General features: G+C 30.0%; 1 protein-coding gene and 1 long non-coding RNA gene across 3 annotated transcripts; both read left to right on the top strand.

Annotated features, from left to right (window-relative positions):
• Positions 1 to 1,898: 1,898 nt before the first annotated feature.
• On the top strand, positions 1,899 to 3,673 carry LOC112709581 (uncharacterized). 2 transcript variants are annotated; one of them, XR_003811890.2, is made up of 5 exons: positions 1,899 to 1,956; positions 2,050 to 2,118; positions 2,200 to 2,295; positions 2,450 to 2,683; positions 3,374 to 3,673. It is a non-coding gene; the product is annotated as an uncharacterized lncRNA (long non-coding RNA). The 2 variants fall into 2 exon arrangements; XR_011865181.1 differs by having other exon boundaries at positions 1,910 to 1,956; positions 2,464 to 2,683.
• A 1,542-nt stretch (positions 3,674 to 5,215) lies between these two features.
• Positions 5,216 to 8,745, top strand: LOC112712341 (protein MAEA homolog). Its single transcript, XM_025765204.3, has 7 exons — positions 5,216 to 5,673; positions 6,105 to 6,299; positions 6,623 to 6,745; positions 7,144 to 7,329; positions 7,750 to 7,883; positions 8,066 to 8,252; positions 8,350 to 8,745. The coding sequence occupies exons 1-7, from the start codon at positions 5,326 to 5,328 to the stop codon at positions 8,449 to 8,451; spliced, it is 1,275 nt and encodes a 424-aa protein (XP_025620989.1). The 5' UTR covers positions 5,216 to 5,325; the 3' UTR covers positions 8,452 to 8,745.
• Positions 8,746 to 16,155: the final 7,410 nt, after the last annotated feature.

Raw genomic sequence — 16,155 nt, 5'->3', positions numbered from 1 at the left:
TAATGTATGTCAACTATATCTAATTAGTTTGTGTTGAAAGTTGTTTTTGTGTATTCTCTATAGTCCTAAATTTTTTTAAAAATTAATTACTAGAAGTATATTTAATGCATATTAAATTTTTGGAATAAAATTCAAATAAAATAAAACTTAAGAATATTTTTAAAATTTTTAATAAATTTTAAAAATAAAAAATATATTTTATCCTAATTTTAAAGTAAATTATTAAAACAGATGTGAGCTACACCTTTTTAAATTTCGTTGATCAAAACGGGTGTGTTGTTTTCAAAATCTTAGTGGTTTTTTTGTGTTTAAGACTGTTAGTCATGATGGTGGCCCTAGGCACCTTGATCCTTATCCAGATCTAAAAAGTATGTGAGGCTTGATTCACTTGTTTCTCAATAATTAAGCAAAAAACCCAAGAGATAGTGGTATTTTGTGCTTCATCATGTTTTTAATGGGGTTTGATTAACAGGTGTTTTAAGGATAACTTTAAGAATTCATTTACCATTTTGGTTGGGAGTAAAATAATTAACAAAATTTGTATGGATGAACTCTATTTGACTTTGTATATCATCATGATAAAACTGAAAGTAATTCACACTCACCAAGTCTAACTTAATTAAAATTTGAACGTTATTCTAAATAATAAAATTGAAGTTATTCTAAATTATAAAATTAAATCTAAATCTATTAATAGTTTAAGAATCTGTTTTAGAAAAATATAAGATTAAATTCTTTTTATTGTGATAAGGGATGAGTTGGACGTATATTAATTTTTGGACAGTTCAGTTCTTTAATGACAAAAAACTTTAATAAAATTTAAAAAATCAAAGCTTAATATGTGTATAAATAGAATGTTAAGTCTCCCTTAATAATACACACAACAACAATAAAAATATTCTTTCTCCTTTCATATACAATTTTCTTTCTATTTCTCTCTTTAAATTACTAAGTTGCAATATATATAATACTAGTAAATAGATAAATTATTTATATATTATAATGAGATAATTATATTAGTAAATATTAATACTAGAGTCTTTTATTTATATATTTTTTATTTTATATTTATTATATCTATCTTATTTATTTATTTTACAGCACTTTTTAATATTTACATATTTGTTAGTTACTCTTTTATATATTCAATTATGTAATAATTAGTTTAAATAAATAAAATATAGTTTCAAATGTAAAAAAAAATATTATCACTTCCTATTAAATAATGTCACTTTTTTATTATATAATATTTTTAAATTATTCTTATAATAATTTTTTTCTTCACTATAAAAATAAAATAAAAAGAGTAGAGGACAATTTAAACAAATTATAGAAGGAAAAAAAAAAGAAGACATTTTCAACTATGAAAATGAAAATATCACTATCTTAAAAACAACCTATTATGCTTGGATTAAATGAAAAACATTACCTTTGTATAATAACATAGGCAAGAAGGTGTAAAATTATTGTTTACAGAGTAATGCTACAAAAATTTTTTTAATTATTTTATTTATTGTAAATTCTGAATTTTAAATTTTAAATTCTTAATTTTAAATTTTAAATTCTAAATTCTAAAATAAAATTGTCTAATATTAACAAACTAAAAGTTATTTTCTTATTTTTTATTTAAATTATATTATTTAATATTTGTGAATAATTTGATAAAATTTTTACAAATCTAAAACGGTTACCCATTTTTACTTTACTATAAACATTTGCTTATAATATGGGGAGTGCGTATTATTATTCATTTATTTTATATTATTTACAAATTATTTTCAACAAAAATTTCTCTAATCGTCATGGAAAATAAAATAATAAAATTGAAGAATAATTTAAAAAATCACGCAAAAAAAAATTTGAATAATAATATATTCTCTTTTTCCAAACATGGTCTTCTCTTTGGTCTTTCCCAACGAAATTTGGCTCAATTTCCCACCCCGACTCAAATTCGCTGTATTTTCAAATTCATAACTCTTCTATTCTTCTATTTTCATCATTGTGATTGTTATTGTTAGTGCTCTTACTTGTGTTTGATTGTTCATTTAGGTTTTTACTTGGTATGGTGCTACTATTGAAATGGAAGGTACTACTGAAACTGATTATACTGCTGGTGAGGTAAACTCTCTTTTCTACTATAATCTTTGAGTTGGTTGAATTGTTTAGGGAAAATGTGACTCTTTATGAGTTTGATTGTAGACTCCAATGGTCAGTTATGGTAGCATGCATGCTATATTAGAAGCCAGAAGAACTCGTGCTAAAGCTTCACCCTCTGGAGATTCTGAATCTTCTCAGGTGTGACTTTTTCATCTATTTTCATGATAAAGCTGTTATTTTTGTTTATAAATCATGTTGAATGAATTCTGGAAAGTCATGAAAATGCTTTGTTTGTTTGTTAGTGTATGTGAGTTTGAATTTTATTAACAGGCTTGGTTGTTCATGGGCCTAGGGTGATTGTTGTAGGACCTATTGATTCTGGAAAGAGTACCTTGTCGTGGATGCTTCTTAGCTGGGCGGCTAAGCAGGGTTTGAAGCCTACCTTCATTGATTTGGATATTGGACAGGGATCTATAACTATTCCTGGATGCATTGCTGCCACTCCAATTGAAATGCCCATCGACCCTGTTGAAGGAATCACTCTTGATATGCCTCTTGTTTACTTTTTTGGCCATACAACTCCAAGGTAATTTCTGCTGTGCTTTTATATTCTCGCTTTAATTGGACTTTTTAAGAGAATGAAAGTTGTTGATACACATGAAGGAAATGAAAATCCAATTGCTATTCACACTATTTTGTTTTACAGTAACAATGTATAAAGTGCTAGTCAAGAAACTTTGGGGGGGGGGGGGGTGTGGATGCTAGAGAGACGATTTGCTGGAAATGCCGAATTTCGTGCTTCCGGCATGGTGATAAATACCATGGGGTGGATAGAGGGAGTAGGCTATGATGTAATTAACTTTCGAACTTGATGTTATGGTTAAATTGGATGACTTTCAAATATAGAATACACTTCTAGTTCTGATTAAAAAGATCTAGATTGTAATTGTCTCTTTCTCGTCTGTTTTTGATTTTTCTTGCAGTTGCTATCGCATGCATTTCGTACACTTAAGGCCAATGTTGTCTTAGTCTTGGGTCAGGTAGAAACCTGCCTTATCTTTATCCAATAGGCATCATAGCACCTTCTGTGTAAGTTGTGCAGTGATAGCCAGTTCTTTTGATGATTGTACCCAAAATAATAATTGGTTCTGAAATACTGTACCTGCTTATACACAGGAGATGGGCGTGAATTCACACATTTACATTTCTTTTGATAAAAGATTTCTTCTGGGATGGATTGGTGTCTCATTCAGGCTTTTCATTTGATTTCATATAGGAAAAACTGTACAGCTGCTCAGAGATGTCCTGAAGGGAGAGCCCAAAGTTGATGTTAAACTTCAAAGGTCTGGTGGAATTGTATCCAGGAATGTGAAAGTCCAGAAGTTTTAGGATAAGAGTATGATATATGTTGATCTTTTTCTTTTATAATTTTTTATGTTTGAGAGCATTTCAGTTCAAACTATTTGAATATTGTCTATTCTTTGTTGGCACCTATTATTCTGAACTAGTTAATATTTAGTTGTTAGTGTAAGGGATACTCTTATTCTTGTAGCCCAAATCCATCCTTTACTGCAAACATAGCCAAACATCATCGAGTGGGTCGAATTTATTGGCTATTTTTGTGATGAGAATAAATTGGACAAAGGATGTTCAACATTGAGTAACAAAAACTGGTTTCATAGTGCCGAAGAGCCTTTGGCATTTCACCCTCTCCCCACCACTAAGGTGTAGAGTTCAAACTCTAGAAGATGCATTTGAGGGAAAAAATGTGATAAATGTATGAGGAGTGTATGGGTGTGTTGTGTACCTAGGATTGGCGGTTATCTAATTTATTAGAGTACTTAGGATTGAGGGTTGTCCAATTCACTGATAAAAAAAAAAAAACTGGTTTCATAGTGATACTAAGTAATGGCTTGTGTATTTCTGTATAACTTGTGCAAATTGAGTAATTAGGAAACTAGGGACTGCATGCTCTCAAAACTGCTGAATTGGGGATTTGGGGTAATTAGTGAATCATCCTAGAACTTCATCTTGTCTACATTATTGAATCATCCTACAACTTCAACTTTCTTGGGAATTCTAATGTATACCGCTGCTTATCTAATTTTGATGCAGGAGTACTTCTATGGCCTTCTTAATTATCTCTCTCCATATTCTAATATTACTAATTTTTGTCTTGAGATTACAGATTATTGAGTTATTAAAGCGATGGTAGATTGAAGTAGTTAAGAAAATTATTCTGTTAATGGTGATAAAAAAAACATGCAAATTAAACACATTTCAAAAGGATTTCACTTCTTACATTAAATTTATCTTCCTTTTTTTTTGGGGGTTTACCATTAAATTTATCTATGTTAGAAAGAATGAAGAGATAAGCTCTTACGGTAGAGAACCAAAATAACTTGTTAGTTATTACTAAAGGTGTAAAACCAACTCATAAATCGGCCCACTTCTTCCATGCAACTGCACTAATATGGCGGCGTTTGTGACCATTGTGCTCCCAACTGGTGGAGATTTGTCTTGTCAACGTGTATAATTCAACCAAAAAATAAAAAAAACACTAATTTCAGATTTTTTTATTTCTTTTTTACTATAAAAAAATACTTTTTTCCGAGTCTATATAGAGAATTAGGTTAGTGCTAAACTGTACCCAAAAGAGCCTATTGCTACACTTGCCGAAACGAGTAATTCTTTCAGAGCATGGACTCCAGTTATGTCATATTATATACATTGTACTATTAGAATTTAGAAGCAACTAGGAATTCACTATACTGTTTCCTTTCCATATTAATACGGAGTTAATATGCAAAATCAACATGCCATTTTCTTACAAATATAAGCTCAGAAGTTAACATAAATTATAAATTATTATTATAAATTTTACAAATCGAATTAATTTAATTATAATTTTAAGTTCATTTTGAGTTTGGTCTTAAATTTTAAAGATTAAATTGAATATTAATAATTATACGAAAATATTTTTTAATATTAAAAAATCAATATATTTTATAATTTATATCTATTCATCATCATTAATATTTTTAGTGATGTGTAATTATATTTAATAATATAAAATTACACAATTTTTTTAATAATTAAATGCTGACTTATATTTTAAGGAATGCGTGACTTCTCTTCTTAAAAAAAAAAAAAAAAACTAAATTGGTCTATCCACTTGAATCTGAGAATCGAGTTCCTTTTCCTTTCCCATTCCGTTCGTTGTTTCCAATGGAGATGGATTCCCTTTCCAACGGCAACAACACCACCGCCACGGCCTCAACCCCCGCAACCGTCAGCCCCGACTCCTCCGCCGCCACCGCCAGAGCCACCCCAACTCCCCCTCCCTCCTCCACCGGTCCCCAACTGACGGAGGCCCTGAAGCTAGAGCACCAGTTCCTGAGGGTCCCTTTTGAGCACTACAAGAAGACCATCCGCGCCAACCACCGCGCCGTCGAGAAGGAGGTGTCCGCCGTCATATCCGGCGTCACGGACGCTGCCTCCGCTGACTTCTCCCCCGATGATGCCGTCAACCACCTCAACTCCCTCGTCTCCCGCCTCCAAGGGCTCAAGAGGAAGGTATAACTCCTAGCCTAATTTTCCAATTCCAATTCTGAATTCGCGTGATTTGAGCAATTTTCTCCGTTTACTCGCTTCTTACGGTTGCGATGTTGGAAATGATTTGAGCTTTGGGTTCGTTCTGTTCAATCTTGATTGCATTGTCAAATGGTATTCAGAATGGAAAAATTAATGCCCAATCCACGTATCTTGAACTGAATTTCAGTAAATAATTTGATTTGATACATTATGGAACTCACCGACTTTTATTTTATGGGATTACTGTGAGTAGTTGTGTGATTCTTAGATTCCCTTCTGTTCGATTCGTTTCCTTTCCCAGATTTTTCTCTCAAATGGTTTATATTGCATCCATGTTCAGTGTTGCATAATTGGAAAGTTTTCATAGCCGTTTGTTAAGTTTCTAAAGACAGTCACTTATGGAATATGTTAAGCTGGAGGAAGGAAGTCGAGCTGAGAATTTGCAAGCACAGAAGTGTCGCGCACGTCTCGATCACTTAGAATCTGCTGATGGGGAAAATCTGTCAGAATGGAACAACACTCGCTTGAAGCGGATTCTCGTTGATTACATGTTGAGGATGTCATATTATGACACTGCGGTGAAACTTGCTGAATGCAGCAACATACAGGTAATCTTGCCATTTTTCAGTTGCAAAGAATATGGTGTGAGCCTGTGAGGAAATAATAATGAGTTTTTAATGGATTTGACAAAGATCTGCCTCTTTAACCTGGAAAGAGGAGTTTAATTTTTGCATAAGTTTAGGCAACTATCCTGTAAGACAGCCAGGTTATCATTTTTTGGTTGCTGAATGCTGATGCAGTTCATTTGTAACGAATATGTGGTCATCTGTGAATGCTAGCAACATGCTGTTCCTTCAGGGTCTTCTGCATGTAGAGTACATAATTCAGTTCTAAGTTCTAACGGTAATCTTATTTTGTCTTTGTGCTTCAGGATCTTGTTGATATTGATGTATTCCAAGAAGCAAAAAAGGTTATTGAGGCATTGCAAAATAAAGATGTTGCACCTGCCCTAGCATGGTGTGCCGATAATAAATCAAGGCTGAAGAAATCAAAGGTTTATACTTCTGTTTGAGCTTAATGTTTGCCACAACATACATACAGCTTCAACCTTTAGATTTTTTATTTTTTTGGTTTCTAGGTCTAGGATATATGCTTTTCTTTTTATGACATTGAGAATAGACAATCGTCTAACCCATACTCTTAGTGTACTGGGTATTCATCAAAATAGAAAATTCATATGTGCAGCTGTGGATGTGTATAAAGTTGGTTTAAGCTGGTTGAGAATTGGAATGTAAAAGAAAAACTCAAACTCATATTAGGGAAGTTAGGCCCATTATCCTAATGCTACTAGGGTTGGTTTCTCATCTGGTGGAAGTTGTCAGTAACAAATGCATAATTAGGTTACTGCAGCATACTTAGTATTGCTAATTTAGTGTGTTTCAATTACAACAGAGCAAATTAGAGTTCCAGTTGAGACTTCAAGAGTTCATAGAATTGGTGAGAGCTGAGAACAATATGCGAGCCATCACATATGCCAGGAAATATCTTGCGCCATGGGGTGCCACCCACATGAAAGAATTGCAGCGAGTCCTTGCAACACTGGCTTTTAAAAGAGATACTGAATGTGCCACATATAAGGTGAGGCTGCTTTGTGATTGAGTCTTTTGAGCATTATTGGTATGGAACATATCTAACTAGTGGGGTTTACAGGAGCAAGTTCAACAAAATTTAGTTTACACATGCATTTGCATTTTTTATTTTTCTAAATCGTATGAACCATATCTATATCGATAGTTGTTAGAATCACATGATTCACAATCCAAATTGTGCAATTTAATAAAAACCACCAATCCAGAGCTATTTGTATCAGGTACATTTTTTATTTCATTCATTCTGATTTGTTCTTCAGTGTTTGGGAATTTAAGAAGTCAATCTGAAATGGTTTATCTATATTAGGATTATGAGTTATGACTTATGACTTATGGTCTTACTTATTACATGACTTATATTGGTAGTGTGGTACTTATAGGGTTCACTATTTTGCATAATATTTTACAGGTCTTATTTGAAGCTAAGCAATGGGATTTTCTAGTGGACCAATTCAAGCAGGAGTTCTGCAAGTTATACGGCATGACAATGGAGCCTCTGCTCAATATCTATCTGCAAGCTGGCCTTTCTGCTCTTAAGACTCCGTATCCATTAACAACTCGTAAAATCAATTTAGTTGATTGCCTGATTCTTTAACTACTTTATCTTAGTTAGCTTAACTATGCATTTATTCTGTTAAAAATAAAAAATAGAAGATCGAAGTATTTATGCATTGTCACGGACTCACAACTAACTCTATTGAGACATGTCCCTTGACTTTATAAAGATATTGTTACAAGGATGATTGCACGAAAGAGGACCCTCTGTCACAGGAAGCTTTTCGAACAATTGCCATGCCGTTACCATATTCGAAGCAGCATCATTCAAAGCTTGTTTGCTATATAACTAAGGAGCTAATGGACACTGAGAATCCTCCTCAAGTGTTGCCCAATGGATATGTTTATAGCACTAAGGTCGCTGATATCCTAGATTTTCGGTATAAAAGCTAGCATGTTTGCCTGCTATATTTTTATTTATTGATTTTTTGTTATTTGTTTGCTGTTTTTTCAGGCTCTTGAAGAGATGGCTAAGAAGAATGATGGTAGAATCACTTGCCCAAGGACAGGATCAGAATACAACTATACGGAACTCGTCAAGGCATACATTTCATAATTCTCTCTTATTAAAAATAAACCTCGTCAATGATTGCAAATGTCAATGCTGCCATTGCCTTCAAGCCACTGTGGCTGTGTAATTGGAAATCTTTCGGAAATTCATGTCATGGGATTTATTAGTCCATATGTTGCGTTGTGTTCCATTCTTAATCATGTACATATGTAAGTAACATGTTTTTTGACTTTTTTCAAGTGTCACTGAGATTTGACCTTGGACTGTTGCATAGGGGTTTTTTTCACTCAACTGCCAACCTTTTAAAACCATTTATTAAATAGCTAACCTTTTTAAACATGTTATTCAATTGTCACGGTAGCAAACTGGTTTCCAACTGAGATTTATCGATTTAAAGGATGGAGAGCAGCTTAGTTGCCATTAGATCAGATTATTTCTTGTTATATATTATGTTTTTTTAATATATTACATAACTATATATATTTCTTAATTAATATATACAGAAATTATTTTTAATATGGAGATCAAGACGGTGTTTTGGTTGAAAATGAATATTTGAAGTGTATTACAGTATTATGAATGTATAAAAAAGGTGTTCAACACGCATCTTGCGTGTTTGCTAGGATGATAACACGTGTCCAATACGCATTATGGATGTATAAAAAAGGTGTTCAACACGCACCTTGCGTGTTTGCTAGGATGATGACACGTGTCCAATACGCATCCTGCATGTTGACTTTTTATATGTAAAATCCACTCACCTGTAATTATACCAAATAATCTCATTTTTAACAAAAATACTACTATTTTTTTCATATAAAAAAATAGCATAATTTTTTATATTTATTTAATTTTTGTTTTTATTTTATATTTATTTGTTTTTACATTAATTATTATTGAATTGTATAAAATTATTAAAATAAATATTAAGTTTTATTAAACATCGATATATATATATATATATATATATATATATATATATATATATATATATATATATATATATATTTTGGTCAGGCGAATTAGACAATCCTAATTTTAGGCATTACATCCATATTTTACACACCCACACAACATACTCATACACATTACCATGAGTATTATGAGTTCTTAAACAACAATTAACCTCAGCTGAAATTTGAACCCAATGCACCTTAGAGTAAAGCAAACATAATTGCCACTCAACCAAACCTTACCGTGCTAAATATTTATAATTTGGAATAGACTCACCTAGTGCACCTTAGAGCAAGGCAAACATAATTGCCACTCAATCAAACCTTGTGGTGCTAAATATTTATAATTTGAAATAGGCTCACCCCTAAAATTCGACTCGGCTCGATCCATTTCAACTCCTAATTGCACTGTACTCAATTTTTGTTCAATTGTGCATGTATAAGTAAACTATCGCTTTTTTTTTCTTTTCATCTCTAGTTCACTTCGCTTGCTGCCGCGTATATATTTTTCTTTTGATGTTTTAGTTTTTATTCTCCTTTTATAATTTTTCAACTCGTATAATTTTCAATTTTTTTTAAATAAATGATATTTTTCACACTTTTTTATATTTTGTTATTATTAAAAGAAAAAAAAACTTTCTTCTTTATTTTCGCTAGCGTGTAATATTGAAAGAGTAAAAATTGTCTTGTTTTTACAGACACCTAATGTAAAAATTCACTCTTTTATTTTTATTTTTTCTATTACAAAAATACAACTAAATGCATAAAATAATATATTTCTATACCCGAATATATTTTGGTGCGTAATTTTTTATATAATTTAATATTTATAATTTCAAGTATATATTAAACATAGTTGAAAAAAAATGAAAAAAGAAGCAAAAAAATATTCCTTTGCCTTCCTCCGTTTCTCGCAATTAAAAATAATATCAATCATCATAAATAGAATATGATAACAAAAAATAATTAAATTTAAGATCTAGCATATAATTGTAAGATAGCTCACACTTTATATTTTGATTTTGAAGTTATAGAAGATTTGACAATAATTTATTTTTATTGTCTAAAAAAACCTTATTTCATTAGTGAAAAATTACATGCCCCTAACAAAAATTGATAATTAAAAATTGTTAAATGATAATTTAATAAAAAATATTAAATTATTTAAAAAGTTTTATTTATATATATTTCTGGATTATTCTACTTCAGCCACAGTTATCGTTTCGCCACGTTTTGGTGAGCACCCATTTTTCTTTGTCATAACTTTTGTACAAACCATCTTCTCTAACGGACCAATGAACGGCATCATGGCCTCCGTCAACGGCAGGATCATACTGATAAAATATGACACACAAAACATCAAAATATATCAAACCCGTTTGCCTTTGACTGTCGCTATATCGTTGGACAAGTACGCCGGATACCAACAGAGTCCTCTTATCTTCGAGATTGAAGAACATAAACACTGCTATATTTTTATCGTATACCTCGTTGATAAACGTCAGAAGAACATCGTTATCCGATGCTTTTATTGCAGTTGAGTTTGATTCAATAAGGTTTTTTCTAGCATTTGCATATAGTGATGATGCTGATGAAGTTGCAGTGAGACACCCCACAACAAGAACAAGAGAAAGTAGTAAGAGGGATGCATGAAATGGCATATACATGGCTCTTCACTAAAATGTGATGTGTCATATTAACTTGAAGTGATTATATATAGAGAAATTTTATAGACTATCAAACTAAACGTATCTTTATGCCGTAAATCTCTCATATAACATAAATCAATATCAATCAATATATTTTTGGATTTATATGTGGTTTAGTGGTTTACTCTTATAGGGAGCCAATAATCATTAGTGTTACATTGTCCTATTAGGTTACGCTTTTGGGATGAGTAGTTTCATGATATGACATTAGAGTTCTAGATCCGAAAGGTCAGGGGTTCGATCCCTGGTGAATCCCAAAATTAGCTTAAGTTTTTGGGATGAGTGGTTTTATGACATGAGATGTTTATTTATCCTGGTATCCGAATGGTTATTCTGGATAGTATGGGTGATCCGGATGATTATTCTGGATAGTATGGGTGATGTTCATTCTATTCATGGATCAAAGATTTAGCCTATTGTACATATTGTACACTTAAGCCATTGGCTCCCTAGCACTACTCTTGAAAAAATTCAAAGCAGAGATTGGTTGAATTAATTAGTAATTGTTGATTTTGTTTGGTTTCGCTACATATTATGCAGTAAATTTTTGCGAGATTTGAATTGAATTCATAAATTCATTCCAAAGAAGTATCATTTACTCTATTTCTCTAGAGTCGACGTTAGCATTAAAAATCCTTTCTATATTTTGTTAACTAAATTAGATAGATGAAAAATTTCTATTGTTCAATTTATATTTTTGTAAAAAAATTTAAATTTTTTCTTTACTAGTTTCTTTTTTGAAAGAATTCAACAATCAAAATAGAGATTGGTTGAATTAATTAGTAATAATTTTTAAGAATTTAATTTTAATGTAATAACCGTATAAAATATTTTACACAATCGTATAATTTTAATCATTCTCTTAAATGACTATTCAAGCAATCAATATAAAAAATTGTTATTTTTATTAATATAGTGTTATATCATATGTAATTAGATACACGTATAAAATAGTTTTATACTAATACATCAAAATTAAATTTAATTTCTAAATTGTAACTTATTGTAAAATAACATAATGTGATAATGATTTTTACTTATTTTCGTACCACTGGCAGCAAAAATAAAGAAGATTATTTTTCCATTTGTGATATATCCCTGCCAAATCGGGAAGAGAGAGAAATTAAATTTTGTTATTTAATTGGAATGATAGTAATTGCTTTTTCCTTTTTTTTTTCAATGTCACTTCTACTCTTTATGATAAAGTACTATGTTAGTCCATAATATTTATGTTTAATTTTAATTTTATTTTTAATATTTAAAATATTTTATTTTATCATATTTTAGTCAATTAGTCAAAATTAATTTGATTTTCAAAAATATATTTTTTTATGGTGACACATTTATTCTTAAATTATTACAACTACTAATTATGACTACTACAGTTTTTGCTTTTTTTCATTACCTAAAAGAAAATTATAATGACAAAAAAGATATTTTTAAAATAAAAAATTTTAATTTTGACTAAAAGACTAAAATAGAATGAAATAAAATATTTAAAAAAATATATTTTAAATATTAAAGATGAAATAAAAAATTAATCCAAATATTAAAGTAGAACTGTATATTAATCGAATTGGATCCGTAAATTCGTAGTATTTATCCAGATCCGATCTAAATATTACGAATAAGATCCAATTCGCAAAACTATCGGATCCAATCCGGAAAACTATCGGATCGTATCTGATTCCATCCGCATACTAAAAAGATCGGATCGCGAATTTGAGATGAAAACTCACGAATCTAATCCGTAAATTCGCATATCCGTAATAAATAAATAAATAAATATAATATATACTTAAAATATAACATAGCTAAGAATTAAGAAACTCTAACTCCCTTTGTATTTCGGTGCTACTATCACAGCCCAATCTCATTTCACTCCTTTTCCAAGTCACTGTCTCACCATCATTGAACACCGCCGTTATCCTTGTTCATGCTATGCGCCGCCACGCCGGAGGTTGCTCGCCGCTGATGTTCCTCAATCGCGCTCTTCCCTTTCTCGTCCCTCTCATCTCTTTTTCACATTACAAAAAAAAAGTTGAGTACCGTCGGATTTATTGGCGAAAACCACGTTGAATTCGTAAAGGTTTTTGAATTATAGGCGGATTTTATTTTCTGATGATAAATCCGCTAGTAATTTTTTGAGAAAAAATAAATTAAATCGACACGTCCTTTACCATTGGTAATCTTACTGTAAATTTGACGATAAATATGGCGTAAATTTAAATCACGAACCCTTTTCTCTCATTTGAACCCTCACGGCCTCACCACTATCATCGCCACCCCCTATCTGTCGTTGTTAACCCCCCACTGCCGACGTCTCTTTTTTCTCCTTCTTCCCCTCCCTCTCAGCACTGTTGCGTTTCTTTCCTCCTTCTCCTTTCATCCTTCTCATCCCATAACCTGCAGCTTCTTGCTCTCGCGGCTCACGATTGCCACCTTTTTATGTGTTTTATCTTAGACTATACTCTTCCTATTTATACACGTACAAAATTCACATTTTTAATAAATTTTATCAATGTTTAATTCAACTTTAAAAATTTTGCACCGTCCACCATTAAAAGTTTGAACTTCTCAAATAATTTAGTTTAGAGGAATAAGTCATGAATGTTTAATTGATAGATATTCATATTATAACAAAAAAAAGTTTTTTTTTTCTTTACTTTTGCTTGCATGTAATACTAAAATGAGTAAATATTTTCTCTTGTTTTCATAGATACTTAATGCAAAATGCACTTTTGTATTTACTTTTTTATTATAAAAACACAACTAAATATATAAAATGATATATTTTTATATTCGTATTTATTTTGGTAAATAAATTTGTTTATTTAATTTAGTCTTCATAATTTCATGTATATATTAAACACAATTGAAAAGAATAAAAATAAATGAAGAAAGAAAGCAAACAAAAAAAGAAAGAAATTTTGCCACATCCTTTTCTCGCAATTAAGAATAATATCAATCATCTCATAAATAAAATATAATAACAAAAAATAATTAAATTTAAGATCTAGCATATAAGATAGCTCATACTTTATATTTTGATTTTGAAATTATAGAAAATTTGATAATAACCTATTTTTATTGTGACTGGAGATGACAATCGACGCAAATTATTTTTTATATTGGGGTAAAAATGGTATTTTTTAAAATTATAGACGATAAAGGTGTTCTTCTTAAATGTGAAATTTTTTTATTTAAAATGTGGAAATCGGACTCTCTGATTTTTTTGGGAATAAAAATCGGACTATCCGATTTATTAAGAACAAAAATCAAACTCTTTGATTTATGAATTTTTTTATAAAAAATTTACAACAAACAAATCGGACCCTCCAATTTGATATTAAAAAAATTTAAAAAATCAACTTATAAAATAATCGAACACCAATTACTGGTTCCGTATCAAAATAAAAACACATACACCACCAACAAAATTAAATTGCACACATCCATCTTTCTTAATAAAAATTTTTAGCCGACGATTAACCTGTTTTCTAAAGAAACCTTATTTTATTGATGGAAAATGAAAATCACATGCACCTTAACAAGAAGTTGATACTCTATTTTTACATTATTCTATTTCATCCACAGTTATCGTTTCGCCACGTCTTGGTAAGCACCCATTTTTGGTTGTCATAACTTTTGAACAAACCATCTACTCTGACGGACCAATGAACGGCATCATGACCTCCGTCAACGGCAGGATCATACTGATAAAATATGACACACAAAACATCAAAATATATCAAACCGGTTTGCCTTTGACGGTCAGTATATCGTTGGATAAGTACAGTGGGTTGTAACCAAGTCTTCTGATCTTCGAGGTTGAAGAACATAAACACTGGTACTTTGTCGAATATTTCGCTTTTAAACGTCAGAAGAACTTGGTCATTCGATGATTTTGTCACAGTTGCATTTGGTGATGATGCTGATGACGTTGTAGTAAGAGGGATGCATGAAATGACAGAGACATGGTTGTTCACTAAAATGTGTGGTGTCACGCATTAATTTGAAGTGATATATATATATATATATATATATATATATCGAAAATGTTTGGTAACCAAAGAAAATCAATAAAAAATAGTCATTGCCTTATTTATCACCACAATTAATAATGCAAGTTTTGACTATTTTTTTTTCCTAACATTATATAAAAAAAATTTTAGACTTTTAAAACTAAACATATCTTTATGCTATAATGCAAATATCTCTCATATCATCAATCAATATTAATAAATTTTTTCAAGAGTATATATTCAAATAAATTCTTAAAAAATTTACATAAAACATTTTTGTTCTCAAAAAAGTTTTAATTACATTAAAATTTTTAAATTTAAAAAAAATAATATATATATATATATATAAATTATTTAATCATATTTTTAAAAACACATATAAAGAATTTTGTCTAAGAATAAAACTTATATATCTTACTTTCATTATATTAAAAAAAGTTAATATAATAAAAAAAATTTAGTGACACAAATATCCCACACAATTTTTTAAAAATCTATTTGAATTATACTCTTCTTCAATTTAGCATATGTGGTTTAGACGTTTAGTCATCATTTAAAAGTACAGCTGTATTATTGTCTTTGAAAAAATTCAAAATAAAGATTGTTGGTTGAAATTAATTAGTAATTATTGATTTGTTTGATTTCATTTATAATATGCTGTCAACATTTACGGAATTTAAATTGAATTCGTAAATTCTTTTAAAAAATAACATTTATTCTATTTCTCTAGTCAATGTTAGCATTTATATAATTTACTTTCTATATATTTTTAATCAAATTATGTTGACAAAAATTTTCTAGGTTTAATTATCCTATAATTTTACCAAATTTTTAATTAGAATTTTATATATTTTTTAATTAGATTCCTATACTATATCAGATTTTGTAACTAAACTCTTATCATGACAAAAATATTGAAATTAATGAAATATTTTGTTAAATTATACAAAATATTCAAACAATTATTAGGTATATTTGTTTCGTTTAACAGAATATTCCGTTAATTCCAACATTTTTATCAATATAGGAACTTAATTACAAAATCTGATATAGTATAGAAAC

Source organism: Arachis hypogaea, chromosome 9 (genome assembly GCF_003086295.3).
Source record: "Arachis hypogaea cultivar Tifrunner chromosome 9, arahy.Tifrunner.gnm2.J5K5, whole genome shotgun sequence".
Lineage (NCBI taxonomy): Eukaryota > Viridiplantae > Streptophyta > Magnoliopsida > Fabales > Fabaceae > Arachis > Arachis hypogaea.
The sequence above is the reverse complement of the archived record's forward strand: the minus strand, read 5'-3'. Positions and strand labels throughout refer to the sequence as shown.